Source organism: Opisthocomus hoazin, chromosome 1 (assembly GCF_030867145.1).
Source record: "Opisthocomus hoazin isolate bOpiHoa1 chromosome 1, bOpiHoa1.hap1, whole genome shotgun sequence".
NCBI classification, from domain to species: domain Eukaryota; kingdom Metazoa; phylum Chordata; class Aves; order Opisthocomiformes; family Opisthocomidae; genus Opisthocomus; species Opisthocomus hoazin.
Window position 1 is genome coordinate 51,486,507 of NC_134414.1, and position 17,206 is coordinate 51,503,712.

The 17,206-nt window shown below is 43.4% G+C and overlaps 1 protein-coding gene across 1 annotated transcript; it reads right to left on the reverse strand.

Annotated features, from left to right (window-relative positions):
- Window positions 1-359: 359 nt before the first annotated feature.
- EDNRB (endothelin receptor type B) lies at window positions 360-16,565 on the reverse strand. The gene is made up of 8 exons (XM_075423441.1): window positions 16,445-16,565; window positions 15,807-16,278; window positions 6,855-6,967; window positions 6,491-6,695; window positions 5,998-6,147; window positions 4,929-5,062; window positions 4,254-4,362; window positions 360-2,724 (listed from the first exon to the last, which is right to left on the reverse strand). Exons 2-8 carry the CDS (start codon window positions 16,233-16,235, stop codon window positions 2,593-2,595), a joined length of 1,272 nt encoding a protein of 423 aa, XP_075279556.1. The 5' UTR covers window positions 16,236-16,278; window positions 16,445-16,565; the 3' UTR covers window positions 360-2,592.
- Between the last annotated feature and the right edge of the window lie 641 nt (window positions 16,566-17,206).

The window sequence follows — 17,206 nt, forward strand, 5'->3', positions numbered from 1 at the left end:
TCTGCTCCAACTGGATTGAAGGGTTAAGCGTTCATTGATTTCAGTGGGTGGAGGAATGGACCTGTACTGAGGACTTCAGAAAATGCCCATCTTTCTTTAGTAGTAAGAGATTTATTCTTAGCTAGAACACAGATGCACTGGAGCTCTCCTGTGTATTCTTTTAACTGTACGAGAGCAGAAGTTTTGAAAATTTTTATTACAGGAAATGAGAGCTTCAGTAAAAATATTGCTTTGAAAAATACCGCAGAAAAGACAAGAAGTGTACTAATATGTATATATTAACTCCAAAAAGTGGATCGTCTATATGGTCTTTATTTGCAAAACCTAAATGTCTGACTTAGCAGGACTTGTTTTAACAAAAAATTAGTCCAGGAAAAAATGAAAAATATGTTACACATTTGCCAATACAACACCTATATTTTAAATAACAGTAATATACATGTACAATATTGTAATGATATAACTGGATGAAAATATCGCTGATCATTGTCAAACTCTGGATTTAACTGATTATACGTCCTTAACAGATGAAACGCATTTCACAGAAATAGATGCAGGCAAGGTGAAGTGAAGTGATATTCATGGCTTACTGTGAGAAAGTCACCATGAAAGTTAGGGTAAAAAAGTAAAGAACAAAAATTTAAATAGATTTCTGTTTATGAAATTTCAGTATTATAGCAGTTGCGTGCATGTGCTGCAGAAAGACGGCAACAGCAACCTAACAGTAGAAAACACAGACGCTTGCACACACACTCACTCACCCAAACACACACGTGCCCATGCTCAAATGCATGTGCGTAGGTCCTCAGCTTGACTATACAAGCATACATTTTCTAGCTTTTGATGGGGCAACACCAGGAACGGGGTTCACCTCTCCTGTTTTTAGCTCTCTGCAAGGTAGCTGTAGCTACCTAAAGTCAGATGAGATGAAGCCCATCTAAGGTAACATCAGCTGAAAATTTTAATGAAAACTGTTTTCATCCTGAGTGTATTTAAGGCACTTCATTAAAAAATCTGAAGTCAAGCAAGACTGGAAAAAAAGGTAAAAATCCTTACATATGAAATCTGGAAATTTAAAAAAAAAAAAAATCCTGAGTTTTGATAAATATTTTTATTATAATAAAATACCATGCCTATTCAAAACGTTTTTCATAAAATCATGTTATATGACATTTTTTTCTTGAAAAATTCATGCTTTAGTGCACGAAATATGTTAGTAAGTCTTTGGGGACATCTGTAACAAGTTAATAGGAAATGAAAAGCCAAAGAATGACCTGTCATGTATGTACAAAACGTGCATTGCTCCTGGCAACACACATCATGGTTACTACAGGCATCTTTATGTTTCTGTTTTCTCACAGGATCCTGCCCGTATTTTAATACCTTATAATTAATAACACTTCACTAAACTATTTACAGAAGCAGAAACTAATCACACATCTTCTTAAGCCCATGAATATGGAACGACAGAAGAACATATTTTAAAACAGTACGAAAACAAGTGTGCTACATAGTACTGTTCTCTAGAAGTACAATTTGTGAATTATTTTCTTTACAAAAATTTAAATCTAAATGAAAATAGAAGTTCAAATTCTCCCTCTGTTTTCCTTCATTATTTTTTTCCACCTGCTATTTCAAAGGGATGTTGCCCCAAGACAGTATTTGGATTGCAAAAACAGTTGTAAATTGTCGCAACAGCATCTCGAGTAAAGAACCATCAGGCTCTTGAATGCCCGCTGTTCAAATGGGATACAGTCAACTTGTTTTCAGTTAAAAATAGCTGGTTTCCAATACTAGCCATCGTTTGTATGTTTTTATTAGTATTAATTTTTGGATTCGGTGTGTTTTGCTCTCCTCTGCTGTCATTAAACACGAATAATGTGGAAACAGTGAAATGGACCGTACCCAAAGCGCTGCCAAATGCACTGAACACACAAAGTGGTTACAAAATGGTATTTATAGAGGCCTTGGGAGGTTTCTTCTAACAATAATAGGCAAAAACAGTCATCAGAGTGAAATGCACTTTCGACTTGACTGCATCTTTTAATATATTCATTAGCTACCTCTATAACACCCGACAAAAATGCTACTTTTTTACATTTAAACTTCTATTACAAAGTATTTCATGTTTTATTTAAAAAAAAACACAATAGTGATGGTGGTTAATCTGCTTTATAAAAGATAATATGTTGAGTTATATATAATAATGGCTTTGATCCAATTAACATTATATTATACTGCTTAGTAATTACTGTGACTTCAGTTCCTACCACTGTTCTAGTGAATACAAACAATAGCTTAGTGTACAGGAAGTGGGGATCATTTGGAAGTGCTGATTCAGAAGTATTCAAGTGCTAACAATGACTTGTTCTTTCTACGCTTCTCTTCATGTTCCATAAATGACGATTTTATAAGTGTCCATGATTTTGAACATGACACACTTTTGGAGCAATTTTTTTTTTTTATGCTCTTTTTTTGTGCAAACAAAACCCTAAATTTTTCTAAACGTTACCATCTTGTTAAAAGTAATTGCCACTTTTACTTAAAAAGGCACCAGCATTAATGTGACAGAATATACCTTTTATGCTTGTTTTACGAAGAGCTGTACTTGTTACTGGAGCGGAAATTGTCATATCCGTGATCATTAGCTTTGAACTTTAAACAGGACTGCCTTTCCTCCAGGGACAACAGATCTTTGGATTGGCACCAGCAACACAAGCATGACTGTTAAAATAAAAGGAATAAACATTTTACATCATTTCACTTTGCCCATGTGGCAAAAAGCACCGAAACCGAAACGCTGTCCTTCCTCAGCGCTACAGTAAGAAACGTCCAGCATGCAAGCTGCCATTCCGGCATTACAGAGTAAGCCAAGCAACGGGGTTAAACTCTGCGTTGCTCAAATGGCCACTAACTTCTGCGATGCCCCATCAGCAACCAACCAGAGTGCTGGAGGGCAGGAAGAGTTATACTGAGTTATATATAATAATGGCTACCCACATTGTCTGCAATTCTAAATGGATCTCAGAATAAAATTACGACTCCTTGTTGTCCTTTCTCTGATAATCTTTCTTGGAAAAAAATGTATGCACAGTAATCCTTCTAAGCAAGATGCTGTTACTTACTCGATTTTTCTGGGGGGGAAAAGAAAACTAAGTAGGAGAATGATGAAAACCTACACACAGTTCAAACATTTACTAGATGTACTGCAGACCTTTTGCTGATGCTGCTGACTGGCCTCTGGGTGCTGGAAGGCCATCCGGGATCCCACACACCCATTTGTTTCCATGCTCAGGGTACTACGGATCGCTTAGGTGCTCTCAGCTCCAGTGACTTTCAGGGAGCCAGTGATGTAGATGGGGAAGACAAGATCGACGCTAAAGCATCTGCAACCTGTGCTGTCACAATTGTGTGGGAAATACCTGAACACTACTAGATGTAGAGCTGACTGGCTTCTGACAGAAAGATTTAGCCAGTAAGGAATTTACACAGCCAGGCAATAAGCCTAGCAGTGGCCAGAGTTTAAATACTTGGAAACAAAATAAAGATCTAAGAATTTGTGGTAGGCAATGTAAGAACCCTGACACAGCGCGTGAAGATGGTAGGGGACCACAAAAAAGCCCAAATCTGGACATTTTCCAAGCACAGATGAAGGCTGAAGGACTGAGGGACTGCAACCCACATGCGATCCAGAGCCTCAAATCCCATGTGGAGAATTAGTGTCCAGGACCATTCACTCAAACCAAGACAAAACCATGAGCAGGTCTATCTCATAAAATGTTGGCAGTTGGAAAGGGACGAGCGGATACTTGCACCCTCTGCCTTACAGAACTGCCTACTGATTTCAGCGCTCGGCCGGGATGGGGGGAACCCGGGGTCAGGGCTCTCGCCGTTGGGTTGCAGAGGATATGGCTACGTGAATGTCTGCAGTGCGGGCCAAGCCCGCTTTGTCAGTGCTCTTGAAGTGGCTGGGTGCCAGCTCCTGTCAGGAAGTGATGTAGCACTGATTAGCACAGTGCCGAGAAGGTTTATTGTACGCTCCTCTCTTTTCCTTTCTCTTTTTGTCCCTACGAATCCTTAATTCCTTTCTACGTAGCTTCAGCTGGAGAGGGAGAGAGAACACCTACCATAACCCAGTTAAAATTTAAAGTAACATTTAAGGACCATCTAAAACACTTTGTGCATGTTAAGGAATGAATTTTACTGCTGAAGTCATCTTTTAACCAGAGGAGTAGCTCCCAGCAGCCTCTTACCTTAAAGCAGTTTTGGAATCTTTTGCTCACCAAATACAGAGCTATTGGATTGATGCAGGAATTCAGGGAAGCCATGTTAATACCAATGTAATCCATCACAAGAAAAAAGCTGTGTGGAAATTAAGGTAAGTGAGACACTTCGCATTTTCTCTGAAAAGGCTTTTTAGAGGTTTATGACTACAAAAACTGGACTCAGCTTCACTCAACCAAGACTAACTATTAAACGTAATAGTAAAAGGGCTTATATCGACAGGATTAACTAACAGAGGAACAATTGCGCTCAATAATAAAGTTTGAATCAAAGTTCATTCTCATGAAAGTAATTTCAGAAGATCCAACCACCTTCACTGGCAGGAGGAAACATTCACAAGGTTTTCTTCATAGATTTAATCCTAGCTGTTCTGTTGAAAGGGAAAACGGGGACAAAAATTCCCCCTCTGCCCTTGTAACACCTCAAGACAGGAGGACAGTTCCAAAAGGGATCAGGAGGAAGCCAGGGCAAACAGGGGGATTCCTCAGAGTTTTCCGATCCTGCTAGTGGAGTGAAACCAGAGTGTCCCAGATGAAGAAGCAGGGAGAATTCAGACACACAGAATAAGCTAGTTCATTAGGAAATCCAGATATGCTTACGGAGAATGTCAGCAGCACACAGGCATTTTATTTTCGCAGCCTCACCTTAAAAGTTCACATCTGTTGGGGTCCTTCTGATCATAAATAGTGAGTTTCAATATTCTGCTTAAGTGAAGTGGAAGCCAACACAAGGCAAAAACAAGTACCAGACAGAACACAGTTTTGGCCACCTCCCGTCTCTGAAAAAGAAAATTGGACAGAACAGTATTCTATCTTCTGTCTCTCTCTCGATTGTTTTTGTCTTCTAATATCCAAATGTTTAATAAACAAAATAAAAACCCTATCAAAATAGGAGTTAGGAGAACATCAAATACCTTATTTTCTGGGAACATGTACTTAATCTTTTCTGTTGGTTTAGATGACTTGCACTGATTCTTTGTATCTCTAATTTTAAAAAGTATGAGCAATAATATGAAAAATCAAGGACATGAAAACAGTCATTTATATTAAAATGAAGAACATACTTGTCTCCCCAATCACTTTCAAATACCAGCTTGTTTTCAGTTGCATTTTCTTGTGCTTTGATGTCAGGTCTTATTTTAAATGCCCCAAGAGATTTCAGTTACAGCTTTAACAAGGTAAGAAGAAAGGAGCACAAATATACATTACAGTACAAATCTAGATTAATTCTAGTGACGTATGATGTTTGTGTCTGGTGCACTACTAACTTGAAATGTATTTTGGAACGCGTTTTGTTCTGCTAACATATACTGCTAACCTCACTATAGCTCAGCATGAAATTGCTTCAAAACTATTAACAATTTTATAGCACCAGCTTCCAGATTACAGCATGACTTCAGTTTTCATTACAAAATATCCAGCTCTCATTATCGTAAAGAAGAAATGAAAACTGTAAAACCTGAAGGATTAACACAAAACAAGAAGAAAAAAGTTTTGCAATTGTCAGTTAAAACCTTAGGTTTCTGAGGGCTCAAATATACATATAAATGTATATATATGTGAGTTCAGCAGCACCACTGCTATGGAACTGCTCCTTACTAGTAGTCTTGAAGTTGTCATACGCAAACAGAATAATGATGTGGCAGTAAAGTCGGTAAAGGTAGTATTGTCATCCTCTTTACAGTCAGCAGAGTTCTCAGGGATACATTTTTACCTGTTTCAAGTGGTCATTTAAAGCAATCTGCATCCCACTTTTCTTTCGTAACATCTCACAGGTCATGAGAGTATAGAAAAGTGCCGTGATAGCCAGCGGCAAACAGAAGTAAAAGCTAAACAGCCACCAGTCTTTGGCTTGCTTGTAAAACTAGAAGGAAAACAAAAGCAAAAACACTGTTAGGAGTCGAATGCTGAGCATTTTGGAAAGCATGCTATAACTAACTGGTCAGTCTGTCCTGAAAAGCATCTCTGTAAGGTGTACATTACAGATGAGAAAACAGGACAAGACAGTAAGATGCTAAAAGCCCACAAAAAGGCAAAAGTTTCTGAATGCTCTTCTTATACGCAACATACTTCAGAACTTCGTCAGTATTTCATTTGAACATTATATTCACCTACATTTCTCGTATACTTGTGTACATTACAAGCCACACAACACTGAGAAGATCCAAGGAACTGTTCTGGAGGTTTTCTACACGTCAGTGTCTTACCATCATAAAGGATGTTTTCTGCGTGGGGTGAAGCAGGCAGATTCTGAGATCCTTTCCTCTGTACTCCATCGTAATCATGTCAAATGCAATAGCTTCTGGAACAGCCAATATCACCGATATAACCCAGATCAGTACAATTTCAACAGCGGTCCACTTTGGCACGCCAATTCCTTTAATGCGACTCCAAGAAGCAACTGCTCGGTACCTGAAGCAACAGCACACCGTTGCAAATTAAAAAGACGAGAAAACCCACTGGGTTTAACCGGCTTAAACTCAGCTGATTCATATTGTGTCGGCTGAGTAGAGAGGCAAACTTGAGCCAATGCCAATTTTGAAAAGAGTTTGATGAATAAATGCGTCTCACCTATCTATACTGAGGGCACACAAACTCAACACTGTGATGCCCACTGATGCCTTTTGAATGAAGGGCACTAATTTGCACATTTCCACGCCAAAGGGCCAGTCCTCTGCAAGCAGCTGTGAAAAAAAAAAACAACAATTAGAAATGAACCATTTTTAAAAAAATAATTCCCAAAGCTGAAACATGGACTTTTGTCTTGATTCTTTTTCATTTCCACCATGTAAAGCTTAGTCAAGTAGAACCTTTTTGCAAGAGACTCTCCAAGGTGTGTGTCCTAGAAACTAGGCAGTAGCTGCACAGTCACTCCCTGGCTGGGCAAGGGTATGCATAAAGGCTTAGTCCTGACTTCTTAAGCCCTGCAAACTCCACTCTTTTTGCTTCTAACTTCACCACCCAAGTATTTATAGTAAAAAAAGACTGAGCAGGTGAGGATTTCCCTCATCTTTGTATTGGCTTTATCTGCCTTGAGTGTTCATTGCTTTTCTTGTATGTTCCAAGTAACTCTCCATTTCCTAGAAACACAGGAAAATACTTGAGGCTGATCAGAACAGGGACAAAGACAAGTGCTGATCTGTGGTGGGGTTTATTTGAAGCTTGGCTCCGTCAGCGGAGAAGTCAGGTGACACTGGAGAGAAATGTATCCCGTAGTTTTTAGCTGACTGTCTGATAATGAGTGAAGGGACCCACTGGATACTCAGGGAGCCTAAACAGCTCGATCTAAATGTTTCGCAGCAGGTGAAGACATATCAGACGAATCCCGCACTGAAGATTTTGTTGACCAGTTTTCCAATGATTCTGTATGAGAATACCAGAAGGACTATCTGTATATTCGGCATACCTGTAAGTGCTATGGAATTAAGAAAACGGCACAATGAATTTTTGGTTGGTTTCATTGCACTTTGGGTCATACACTTTAATGGAAATCTTCTGTTGCACCCGCAGTGGTACATTTTAGTTCACTTAGGGGACAAAACTTACTGGACACAGAAAGAGCCTTCCTCACAGCTGATGCTATAAACTGTTTGCCTGCAGCTTCAGTTTAGAAACATTTAATCTTTGTACTCTGCTGTGAGCGGCCCTAATGACTCAAATACACCACAGCAGGAGCCAAATCTTCCAGTTCCTCATAAAAACAAGACCCTCCAGAACAGAGGTTATGCCAAGAAATAGTGGCAATCGTTGTATACAAAAGTAAACTTTCTGAGTTTCTGTCATCAGTTACATTATCTAAGCCCATCTCTGTTTTTCATAACTTTCTTCAAACGAGGCCTTTTGGATCTGTTGCATTTAGAGGACGGAATGATAACTACCCAAAAGAGATTGCAAAATCTTTCCCTTGGCTCAGGTTTCCTCAGACATCTCATTTAGCAAGGATGGAAGTAAAGAAGAAACAGATCATCATACTGTATGGATTCTGCTTGGGACCAAAATGATTGACAACAGCCACAGAGTTGCCTGCTCACCCTGGTTTGGTTCAGCAAAGTCCTTATGCACACATACATGTGTATGTAAGGAGAAACAGCTACATGGTCCACAACGGTTTTTGAAAAGCCCTGATATAATTTAAGTATCATTCTATTTCAACACAAAGGAAGTTCAGTACATTTCATGACTGTGTGCTTTCGGCAATGCCTATGAAGTGCCCACCAACACACGCCAGAAAACCTTTAAAAATCTGCTTTTGTCCTGTGCTGAAATGGAATCTTCAAAAGAACAGCAGTAGGAAAACCATAACACGGCCCAGCTTTGATCTATTTCTTCAATGATCTACTTAAGTAAGACAAAGAGTATGATGCTTCTGCAGAAATGAAACAGAAAAATAAATTCGAAGGGTTTTTGTTTCTTGAGAATTTTATCGAAAGTAATAAAGCAGAGGAAGTAGGGATGATGTTGTAATAACCATACAGTATCTTTTGCTTATGTGATATGGGAAAACAACTCAGTCTGTAATTAAAGTATTTTCAGTAAAGCCTCTCCCTGAGACTTATTTTGAGTCGCCGTAAGGGGGTGACAGTAGCAAACTACTAATAAAATTGCAACGTGAATAATTACAGGTGTTCTAAACCAACACTCTACAAAATCAAATGACACCTGGACTAATTTAATTTACATCAGTCAGGCAGTGAACCTCCAGCCTATCACACCTAGTTGCTATAGAGATCAAGGACTCGGTAGCAAGCACATTGTACACATTTTTATAGTATCTATTGTATATTGTACATGTACACAGTAAGCCAGAGATGAATCATTTAAAAAGCACTTCAAAATGAAAATATTTTTTTCTTCATTTAACTAAAATTCAGAACTTTGGTCAAATTTCCGTTGGCAGATTCCGTTGACGACTTTTAGCTACGACCAGATGGTGCACGTGCAAGACAATCCCTGCCTCTTTTCCCTGAAATCACAATGGTTCAGCCACACATTGGAGATTTCCCTAAACTAATGCTTATCTCTCAGGTGCAGACAGGCACACGTGTGCTCCAAGCTAACTGGATTTGAGCCAGCTCCAGTTTGGGAGCCATATGGCTGGATTATAACAGGGTTGCACACGAGCGAACGCGGTTCGCTGAGAGAAAGGGTGCATTGGCTTGGGTTTAGCATAACATCAAAATGTTACTTGCATTCAGCCAGCTTACTTCAAGGGCAGAATGGACACACAGCTGTCTGCATTGGATTGGAAAAACATGTCCTGTATCTCTTGCAGCTGATGTGTTGAGAAATTGGAACACTGTAATGCATGAGTCACAAGTCTGTCTATCATGGTATCGCAAGCCGTTAATGATATGTTATCATGGTATTGCAAGTGAATGATATGCCTTGGAGCAAAAGCTTGAAAACATTAAGAAAGTAGAAGGAAACAAGTAGAATGTCCTAATTGCTGAACTATGCCTCCTTGTTGTTTCTGTTTGTCCTCTGTATTGCCACTCCTCAAAACACTGCTGTAAAGTACAGTGAAAATTCATTGGAAAGTATTCAGGAGCGTCACATTTGTGGACAAGATTATTCTTAGTGAAGTATAGATCTAGTCTCATGCAACTTTGTGTGGGTAAAATGATTTTGCTATGATTCATAATAGGTTATCTGTACAAAGAGTGCCATTTTACAAAAGACAAATGACTTAAAGCCATGATATACTGCCAAGTGGCAGGAAAGAGAAAAATAATGTTGCATTTTCAGCAGCAAAATGCCAAGACAAGTCTGCCACTGGCTGTATTCCGAGTGACCTTTTCCAGTGTTTTATAGTCACTTATTTCATGCGGGCAAAGTCTTAACTGCTAAGTCACAGAAATGTGTTGAAGATGAAATTAAATAGACAAAAGGAGGGGGAACACACTGCAAAATGAAGAGAAACCATACGTAAAAACCCCAACACATCTGATGCACTCTTAGCCAACACCTTGCCAGACCAGATACTGAGACAGATCTGAGCCTAAACTGATGTGAAAGCTGCACAGCTATGAAAGTAGCCCCAAGAGATATTGTGACTCAGACACACCTGGGAATTTCAATTCCTGCCCTGCTTCCTCTTGGTTATGTCAGAACAGAAAGACATTCTTAATCTGCGGCCGGAATACGCCAGCGTGCGAGAACCATACGCTGCCCTCCATAGCTCGGCTGCTGCGGCCACCAGCTAGAAGGCCACGGCTCCAACCCAATGCTGCTGGCTTTCTGCAGTCGGGCGCAAAGAAGCACCAAAGAGTGCACTTACTTAGGTCAGCGTCCTGGTCCTGAGCAATGAATGCCCACGGAAACGCAGAGCAGGAGTTCGCACCTCCTCCTAGCTGTGCGTGCACAGCGAGTCCAGTTCACAGGACAATAGGACTCGACTTTCATCATTATAAATGGCAAAGCCACAGGGGAGATCAGACATGCAACTGTATACCTAATTCACAAGCAACGTATTTTTCAATATACCTGTGAAACAACTGGCAGATTTTCACCTGGTGCTTTCAAGATGGGGAGGTCATGCACAGTACTTTTCAGTATTTCATCAGAGCATGCATTTTTCAAAACAGGAAATTTACCCAGGAAATTAAGCTTATGGTCAGGGATAAGTCATACAACATTACAAAACATCAATATTTTAATAGTAATTTTCAGGTCAGTGTGGGGATCTTCCCTCTAGACAAGAAAACATAATTCCCTCTTCCTAGTTAAGACAGTTTCACTGGTCTACCCAATAAACAGTGTAAATCTTCACGAGGCACACCATTAGTTTCTTTTCCTGTGTCTTTATTAGCAACTTCTGCTTAGAAAGCTTAATTAAAAAAAAAACCACAAAAACGAATTAAGATACAGTAATATCATACAGATATCTTGAAAATGACAGAAACCTCACACTGTCTTGTCAAAGTCAGAAGTTTCTGCGATCTCACAATCCCAGTGAAAGAACTGCGCCACAATTAAGTGCTAAGAAAGCCGTGCTGCTGTCAGATTGGGAAGCATAAACACAGGGCAGAAGCAAAAAAACAAATAAGAAGATGAAAACTTGTTTTGAAATTTGTCACAACCATCCTTTGAGTGAATGTATACATAATAAATGTATACATAATGAAAAAAAACCACTCTAAATTTACAAATCTATACTGACTTCATCTAACGCTTTTCAGTTTGGAGATCCGCCATAAAAATTACGTATGTGCACTTTCAACAACATAGAGACATTTCCACTACCTCATATGTCGGACTTCAGAGTAGATTGTTCCCATCTAACTAGAGAACAAAGTCACCTCCCATCGCCTGTAGAGTCTAGACACGTTCCTCCACTGGACAACTCAGGTTTTTCTTAAGTGCCTATAAGCCGCATTTGTTGACCGTAAAGGGTTGCTAAGCAAACTAGGCTTCTAACTAAATATGGTCAGAGATCAATAAACTTTGTGTAAGAAACTGAGATGAACTTTGCAAGACCTCATATAATTGGTTCAGATGTTGAAAGAAAGGAAATCATGCAGTTCTCCCAATAAAATGGCTGTTAGCTTCAACATCAGAAGGACCAACGCCCAAGAGTTGTAATATGGAAGAGTAACGATGTTTTCTACAGACAAGCACCTTGACTTTTTAGGAAAGTTAGGAGAAGATTGGCTTTATCATGATGCATGCCCTACAAGTACTTGCATTACAACAGTTAGTAAGGTCATCACAAAGACATTTCCATGGAAACCCTGCCTTTTTCAGAGCACAGCTGGATTAACAAAGGGGCCAGTTTGCGTCTGCATGGGATACGCAGACCCTAATCTGGTCTTTCTTATCTCTCCAGTGCTTGACAATGCCACATAATATCAACTGTATTTTTTATGCAATCCCTAAAATACGTTACTGGGAAAAAATCATTGCCTACAAAGCTGACTTCGGCCTTTGATCACTGGCTTCAAGAAAGACCAGTTTTTCTTCCTCCCCCGGAAATTTTTTTCCTCCAGTCTTCCATTGTGCTCCGAGATAAAGGAATCTGTGACTGTATTTCCAGGCAGATATTCTTCCTCAGTCATTTGTGTCATTGCAAATTGATACTCAGAGTTCCGAAAGTCACACAAGAGTGTGCAGAGGACAGGTTGTTCCCCCTGTTAAAAATCCATTGGAACAGGAGAAAAATTGGATTTAATAGAAAAGAATAAATACTACAAAGTGAGAAAGATGTTGCCTATACACCAGAAGAGAAAGCATGTTATTATATTATTTGATTATGGCTTTTTAAAATCTATGTTCCTATCTCATTACACATATATGCATGAGAGACAGAACTAATATAAGTTTGGAATTTCCAGTCGTGATCTTGTTTCGGTGTCTTACACTGTAGGAGTTACCAACTTTACTGATTTGGGAAACTGAGCATGAGAAGCGTTCCAGAACTGCAGACCCACATTGTCAGGTGCACAAGCTGCTACTGTCTTGCCTTTCCAAAGATTAAGTGCAGGGAAAGACAAAAAACTCACTGACCAAACTGATGTACGGAAAATAGACTTCACACTTCTGACTCTTCTTCTCCTGACTCTATCCTTCTGCTCCTTATGTTCACACCTTTAATTGCTGTCTGCAGCCTCAAATGAACCAAGACGTGCTTGTTTACTCTGTTTGGTGAAGAAGGTGACCAGGCATAAGAAAACCTTCACATCTAATTAGTAGAATTTTGCAAAGTATCTGCACTGCCACAACATGACGTACTGCAGCATGATTGTCTCAGAATTTTCCCTACTTCCCGTTCTGCAGTTCTGAGGGTATGGCCAAAGACAGCCTGTTTACCAGGACCCTGAACGCCAAAAAGGTCTTCCAGGTTCTGCAAGCTGGAACTGAACACCTCTCCAGCCCTCATTTCATACCCTGTTTCCCAATGGTGTGACCGATTCCATTTTCCACTGAATGCATTGATCGATACTGAGATTTATCAAGCGCAGTGGACAGAGCAGCGTCTTACACACGGACTGCATTTGCCTCACAATCTAGACAGCACCTGCTCTTCTTCAGATACCCTCAATTTAAGTGATGTAAATTTTTACCTGTGTATTTTTTCAGCTACTTACATATTCAGTTACCTTAAATATTTGTCACAGGGGATATCTTTTGTGGTTATCACATTTAGTACCTAATAAAATGTCGCTCCTAGCGAAAATCCTGAGTTCTCTCTTATGGGTCTGTCTGGAAAGCATTCACAGACACTTTCACACTTTCTACTGCAAGTGGTGTTGAGTAAACTGCTGGCAGTTTATTAACATGAGACATTCTCTCACATTCTTTTTCACGTGGCTGTCTGACCGAGTATCTGGTAGCAATTCCGAAGATCTGTTTCATCCAGTTTAGAATTGTTTCAAATTGCAAGTTACAACCGTTAAGTATACTTGATTTACGAACCGAGCCTTTGCTAGCCTTTGTTTTTCCCATACTGCTGGCTGGAATTAAATGGGATGTAGAGCTGATAAAATGTTATCATCAACTCAGACCTCACTGAAATGCTTAATTTTGATTAAATAAACACAATGACTAAGGTTTGTTTGGTTTGTTTTAACTCACATTTACTCCTGTTTTAAAACAGCAGATATTTCACTCTCTATTGTGAGGGCTAATATAAATTTTTTATGGGCTCTTCATTAAGATGAGTAGCAGCGTGGGAGATTTAGCACCTGAGAGCTATTGCTTAGCTCCTAGGATTATCAACGGCACAATAAAATCTTGGGTTTGTAGCTGGTATAATATTTATCAGCTTGCAATCTGACCTCTTATTCCTCCCACTCCAACCTACTCATAATGATAGACTTGATGGCATTCAGTCAAGATATGGACTGTGGTATATTGCTGCACGTTATCATTAATTTAATTTTGAAATAGTGTCACTGAGATTGCAAAGTCTTGTACGGAGCAGCTGTTACTGATGTAATCTTTTTATATTTTCTGAGAACAGATAAAAAAATCTTTTTGTTTGGTATCTTTTTTTTACAAAAATAGTTTTTTTAGAACAACTTAAGGTATTTTGTTTCATAAATTCCACTCTCACTCGGAAGATTAAATGCCTCTCACAAGAACTACAATAAATGCGTCGTATGGAAAATACGGTAACTCCAAATTGAAGAATTCTCGTGTAATCCAAATTATCCGGCTCATGAATTTAACACAGTTACGCTGTTCCCTGCATTGTGATACTTCAGTACTTTAAAAGGACAGAGACACACGGTTCTCCCATTTCAGCAGCTTCTGGGACTAATCGCTACGGATACAGCAGACTGAATTCAAAACCCGTCCCTTTAACGTGGCTAAAAGTAACAAACCCCGGAGTTCACAAGCACGCATACGAAGTGAGGAGAAGGGATGGATGAAGGCTCTGGTGTTCCCTTTATGCAGCAACTGATGGGTGCGCGGGGACCCCGACTGTAAGCTCTCCAGGCAGAAGCTGCCTTGCCGCTTCCAGCATCCTCCCAGGAGCGCCGAGCGTCACCAGAGGCCGGGTTTAACCGCCCGGTGAATTCGCCAGGACAAACGGACTGCGCAAGCTGGGGGGACGGGGCAGAGGTTGCCCTCCTTCCCTGGCAAACCTTGCCACGCCGAAGGGCAGAGTGAGGAAAGTGCGAGAGCAGCAGCTGTGGCTCAGTCCCTCTCGGCCGAACACCGGCCGACGGGGAAAGGGTTCACAGCTCGGGAGAGCATCATCATGCCTCACACGTATAAAACTAACCCAAACCGCTCAGGTCAGGTTCAGGAGGATGGGGCCAAACTCTTTTCAGTGGTGCCCAGTGGCAGAACAAGGGGCAATGGGCACAAACTGAAGCAGAGGAAGTTCCAGCTGAACGTGAGGAGAACTTCTTCACTCTGAGGGTGATGGAGCACTGGAACAGGCTGCCCAGGGAGGTTGTGGAGTCTCCTTCTCTGGAGATATTCAAGACCCGCCTGGACAAGGTCCTGTGCAGCCTGCTGTAGGCGACCCTGCTTCGGCAGGGGGGTTGGACTAGGTGACCAACAGAGCTCCCTTCCAGCCCCTACCATTCTGTGATTCTGTCTGAGCAGGCTTGGTTCCCTCCCGACAAAGTCCCCGTGCCACCGGGGACCCTACGGACCCCCGGGAAGCACACGGCAGCGGCTGTGCAGAAGGGAACGAGTGGTACCCAGCCCAGGGGAGGGGGTCTTCTGCGCCCCCCCCTCCGCTCCTCGGGGGGGAGGGAAGCCGCGAACCCGTTGGTTTCCTTCATCCCCGTTTCCAGGTGGCTTTCAGAGCCCGGCCACCTCCGCCCCATTCCCGGCTGAAAGCGCTGGGACCGGGGCACCGAGGGGGTGCCGTGTGGGACGAGGACAACGAGGACAAAATCCGACCAGATCTGACCCGGCAGGCAGCTTTTTGGCGTGATGGGCTCCCGTTTTCTCCCCTACCCCCCCCCCCCCCCCCCCCAGCAGCCCCCGAGGTGCCGGGTATCTGGCGGAGGGGGCAGCGGGGAGCCCCGAGGAGAGCCCCCGGCCCCATCCCCGGCTCCCCCTCACCTTGTAGACGTTGATGGGGATGTCGATGATGATGTGCAGCAGGTCGCCCAGGGCCAGGCTGGCGATGAGGATGTTGGGGCCGTTCCTCATGCACTTGTTCTTGTAGATGATCCGCAGCAGGGTGGAGTTGCCGATGATGCCCAGGACGAAGACCAGGCAGGACACCACCGTGTTAATGTACTTGAAGGTCTCCTTGATCTCCGTCTGCCCCGTGCACATGGGGGGCGAGGCCGAGCGCGGCCGCCCGCCGCCGCCGTCCCCCGCCTTGGGCAGCGCGGCCGGGCGGGAGGCGTTGGGCTCGGCGCCCCGCACCGCGGGGGTCCCGGCCGTCGGTGGGCGCAGGGAGCCTTCGCCCTGGGAGGGCGGGAGGAGGAGGAGAAGGAGGAGGAGGGGGGGGGCGGGCAGCCGCCAGCACCGGGCGGCGGGCATGGCGGTGCCGCACGGCCGATCCCCCGCCGCCGTCAGCGCCGACCTGCGCGGGGAAGAGAGAGGGGACGGGGGCGTCAGCCGCGGGGACGCCGCGCCCCGCCGCCATCGCTCCCGCCGCAGCCGGCAGAGCCGGGGCGGGAAGGGAAGGGAAGGAAGGGAAGGCCCGGCCGGCCGGACCTGCTCCGCTCCCCGCTCCTCTCCCCCCTCACCGAGCCGAGCCGGTCCTCCCCGCCCGCCGCCTGCGGGGCTCTGCCTGCCGAGCGAGGGAAGCGCGCTCCGCCGGGGCCGGGAGGGACCCGCCGGCCGTCAGCCCCGCACCAAACCCCGTGGCGAAAGCCGCGCCGGCGGGGCAGGGCCCCCCCCTTTTCTAAAAACATTCAGCCGCATCTGGCCCATCAGTCACGTCCGGACCCCACCCGCGCCCTCCTCCCCGCCCGCCTCCCCGCCCCGCAGCCCGGCCCGGCCCCCGCGGTGCCTCCCCTCGGCCGCTGTCGGGGTCCGTCCGCCCCCCCCCAAAACCCGGGCGAAGTTCTCGGTGCCTCGGCACCCTCCAGGCGATCTCCCACTTTTTGCAGTCCGCCCGCCTCGCCTGGTGCCAGGTTGACTCTGTGCGGCCGAAAGAAGTAATTTTGCGGGTTTTTGAAACAATTTTTTTTTTTTTTTCCAGATTTCGAGAGGTTTTGGCGTTGTTAGAGGAAGTCTGCGGGGAGGGAGAGGGCTCTTCCCCGCCGCCCTCTGCGACGCCCGTTCCCGCAGCTGGATGCGGGGCTCTCCCTCTGCATTTTATTCCCCCTCACACATCCAGAGCGGCGAAAATGCCACGTTTTAAAGCGTTTGACAAACCAGGGTGCTTTCCACACTCTTCCGAGGTGGGAAACGTGTAGACGTGGCACTTCGGGACACAGTTTAGCAGGCATGGTGGCATTGGGCTGACGGTTGGACTCGATGATCTCAGAGGTTTTTTCCAACCT

Coding starts and splice junctions, on each gene's coding strand:
- EDNRB (XM_075423441.1), bottom strand. CDS start 16,235: ATGCCCGCCGCCCGGTGCTGGCGGCTGCCCGCCCCCCCCCTCCTCCTC. Junction 5,063..5,997: donor TAAATGACCACTTGAAACAG/GTAAAAATGTAT, acceptor TTTCTTTTTCAG/AGACGGGAGGTGGCCAAAAC. Junction 4,363..4,928: donor AACAGATGTGAACTTTTAAG/GTGAGGCTGCGA, acceptor ATTTCCACACAG/CTTTTTTCTTGTGATGGATT.